The sequence below is a fragment of the Vollenhovia emeryi genome, unplaced genomic scaffold (assembly GCF_000949405.1).
Source record: "Vollenhovia emeryi isolate VEMERY1.0 unplaced genomic scaffold, V.emery_V1.0 DF940077.1, whole genome shotgun sequence".
Classification (NCBI taxonomy): Eukaryota; Metazoa; Arthropoda; class Insecta; order Hymenoptera; family Formicidae; genus Vollenhovia; species Vollenhovia emeryi.
Window position 1 is genome coordinate 9068 of NW_011966289.1, and position 2754 is coordinate 11821.

General features: G+C 41.9%; 1 protein-coding gene across 1 annotated transcript; it reads right to left on the minus strand.

The window, feature by feature from the left end:
- Positions 1-1255: 1255 nt before the first annotated feature.
- On the minus strand, positions 1256-2084 carry LOC105556363 (serine protease gd-like). The gene is made up of 2 exons (XM_012003448.1): positions 1857-2084; positions 1256-1432 (listed from the first exon to the last, which is right to left on the minus strand). Exons 1-2 carry the CDS (start codon positions 2082-2084, stop codon positions 1256-1258), a joined length of 405 nt encoding a protein of 134 aa, XP_011858838.1.
- Between the last annotated feature and the right edge of the window lie 670 nt (positions 2085-2754).

A 2754-nucleotide genomic window follows, 5' to 3' on the forward strand; every position in this document is an offset into this window, starting at 1 on the left:
CACCCTGTATATACACATATACGACAAATGACGATAGTCAACATAAGGCGGCACAGAACACACGCACCGACACAGAGACCATCGGTCGACACATCCGCGCAAGATCGTTATCGAAGATCAAGGCGGCGTGCGGCACAAGATCAAACGTTTTCGGCGCCTGTGAACCCGGGCGCTCGGCTTCCGTGATCTCCGCACCCCTTTGTTTTTTTTCCAATGCTTGCGAGCCGCGGATCGATGGTCGATAGGCGGGCTTAAGGGCCCACCAATAAGATTTCGGGAAATTTCCGGGAGTTTCAGTGGGGGATCGCGGTATATATAGTCGAACGTGATGTTCAAAGACACAGTCTTTTCGTGACGAGCAAAGAATTCAGTTCGCTTACAATTCGGAAGCGCGACACTTGCCAAGCAAGATTGCGACGGATGTGCGCGATAAGGTCTTGTCCGATTAACGAAGGGACACTAAGCGTCACCGCGACGTATACGTGCGTGTGTTCGAAGCGAGTCGCTATCCGAATCCTACGAATCAGTGCCAAAAAGAGGGTCGTCTCCTAAGCGTTGCCGCGACCCGAGCCGAGCTTGAGACGTCGTCGTGGCTCAGAGTCGATCCTCGAGGCATTCTAAGCGTTGCCGCGACCCGAGCCGAGCTCGAGACGTCGTCGTGGCTCAGAGTCGATCCGCGAGGCAAGTCGGACTCGCGACGCGAGTGAACCAAGAAGCGTACGATAGCTGTTACAAACTCAAGTGTACTGAACAATATAAAATAAACGTTTATACGAAACCACAGTGTCAAAGGCGTTGACGCTGACCACAGAACAGTTTTGTTTCACTTATTCACATAAATATTTCTTTTTATTTTTGAAAAAAAGTTGAATGTATGTATATCAGTAAGCATATTGTAACATACGTCTATCAAAATTTATCCTTCGCTATTAATAAGTTCCCTATGGCAGATACACGCATGTTACTCATGGTTTCTGTTTTAGTGTCAAGGTAGACATATTATGGGAAGAATCGACGTATATAATCAAAAGTGAAACTCGTAAATGTGTAGTCTTCATGCGTAGCTATGTACAATGGCTTCGAATAAACTTTACATTAAGAAAACTTATCGGCTAGCACGTATTGTAGTTTTTGGAGAGAGACCAGCGTTACGTTGAAATCTCTTGATGAATCCAGGATTTGTATTGGGCCAAATTAACGTAGACGATGTATATTTTTTTATCGCAGATTAAAGTGACATTTGCAGAATACGGAGTCAGGGAAAGAATGCCGCGCAATTGATAACGACCCGTGTTACTGTCCAGAAGCTGTCCAGAAGCACTGGCCCGCTCTCGCTGTCACCGTGGCAAGGGCTGACTTCTAGCGAACCGGCGCAAAAAGTGCGTGGCGAGGTGATATCGTCGAACGAACGATTGTTTCGAAGACAGGTCTCCTGTAATTTACGCAACAATGATTAATCGGATCATCATTTACACAATTTTATACGATAGTGCGGAATACGTTTTTTATATGTCGTTGGAATCTTGTTAGTGCAGAATTGCGTTGTCAAGGCTGATCACCAACATTCAAGTACGCATCTTTATCGTGTGATCAAAAACAGTTGGAACGTTGCGTTGGTCAGTTTAACTCGGGGCCTACAATGACTCTGACAAGCCCAGTTTGACATAAAAATAGGCAATGATAATAATTTTGTAATAGCAATTAAATGTGACAAACGTAACGAAATTAAATGGAGTATCACGCGCTTTATTTTTAGAAGATCGTTTACGATTGCAATTTAATTCGTATGTCGAACAATCAGCGAAACTTGGAAAACCAGTTCTCGCGAAGGTGCTTACCTAATTCACTATTGTTACTCTAGTCATCCGTTGTTCGTGAACATAAAAACGACCCAACGCGTCTTCGCCCCATCCTACGATATATCTTGTTCTATTGACGACGTCATCAAGACTGAACGAACCGGACCATAGACAAATAGGTTTGATTATAGGGCTAAACTCGATGGGCTGCTTGAGGATTAAAATTGCTATGTCGGAGTCGGCGTTGCTCTCAGATGTACATTCAGGATGAATATTGTAGCTCATGATCTCCGAATTGCCAATTCAGTCTCTGCGATACTGGCGCAAGTCAATTTGTCCCATAAGTACCTCCAACACGTCGGGCTTTAGGAAACGTTTATTGTCCAACAGACAATGCGCCGCTATAACGAGAAAATATATGTATGTATAAATTACATTTTCTTATAATCTGCACTTTCTATTCGGATGTATCCTATAAACCCTTCCATATTACATTATATGTGTAATGTTCTTTTAGTTAGTTTAAATACCTTATTAATATTACGGAAAGTAATTATTTATGCGTATAAAATATTTTAAATAAATATTTATGATAACGCAGCCCTCTTTACTCTAAATTATGTCAAGTTGTCCTGGATGTATAAAAATAATTGCGAGGACATATGCTTATTCAGTAATTATACTAGATACTTTATTTCTTTTGCATGTTCCCTGATTATTCAGGTGAATTTTTAGTATCTAGAAAAATGTATGGAATTCTATTTTATTACGCAGATAAGAATAAGAATCTCGCTATTGAGATTCAAGAAAGCAGATGTAGGACAAGAAGTTCTCGACATGGCTCGACATAAAGAGCAATAATAATTATTCATTATAGTTGCGTATTTCTTTGGAAACATAGAGCGCAATTACCCACGGCCATTGTCCTGGTAGTGTGTTCTCACCGCTAGGGCGT

What these genes read in the sequence shown, in the direction of transcription:
- LOC105556363 (XM_012003448.1), bottom strand. Translation starts at nt 2,084, where the DNA reads ATGAGCTACAATATTCATCCTGAATGTACATCTGAGAGCAACGCCGAC. An exon ending in ACGAACAACGGATGACTAGA is followed by an intron (nt 1,433 to 1,856) that starts GTAACAATAGTG and finishes CGTAAATTACAG; the next exon opens with GAGACCTGTCTTCGAAACAA.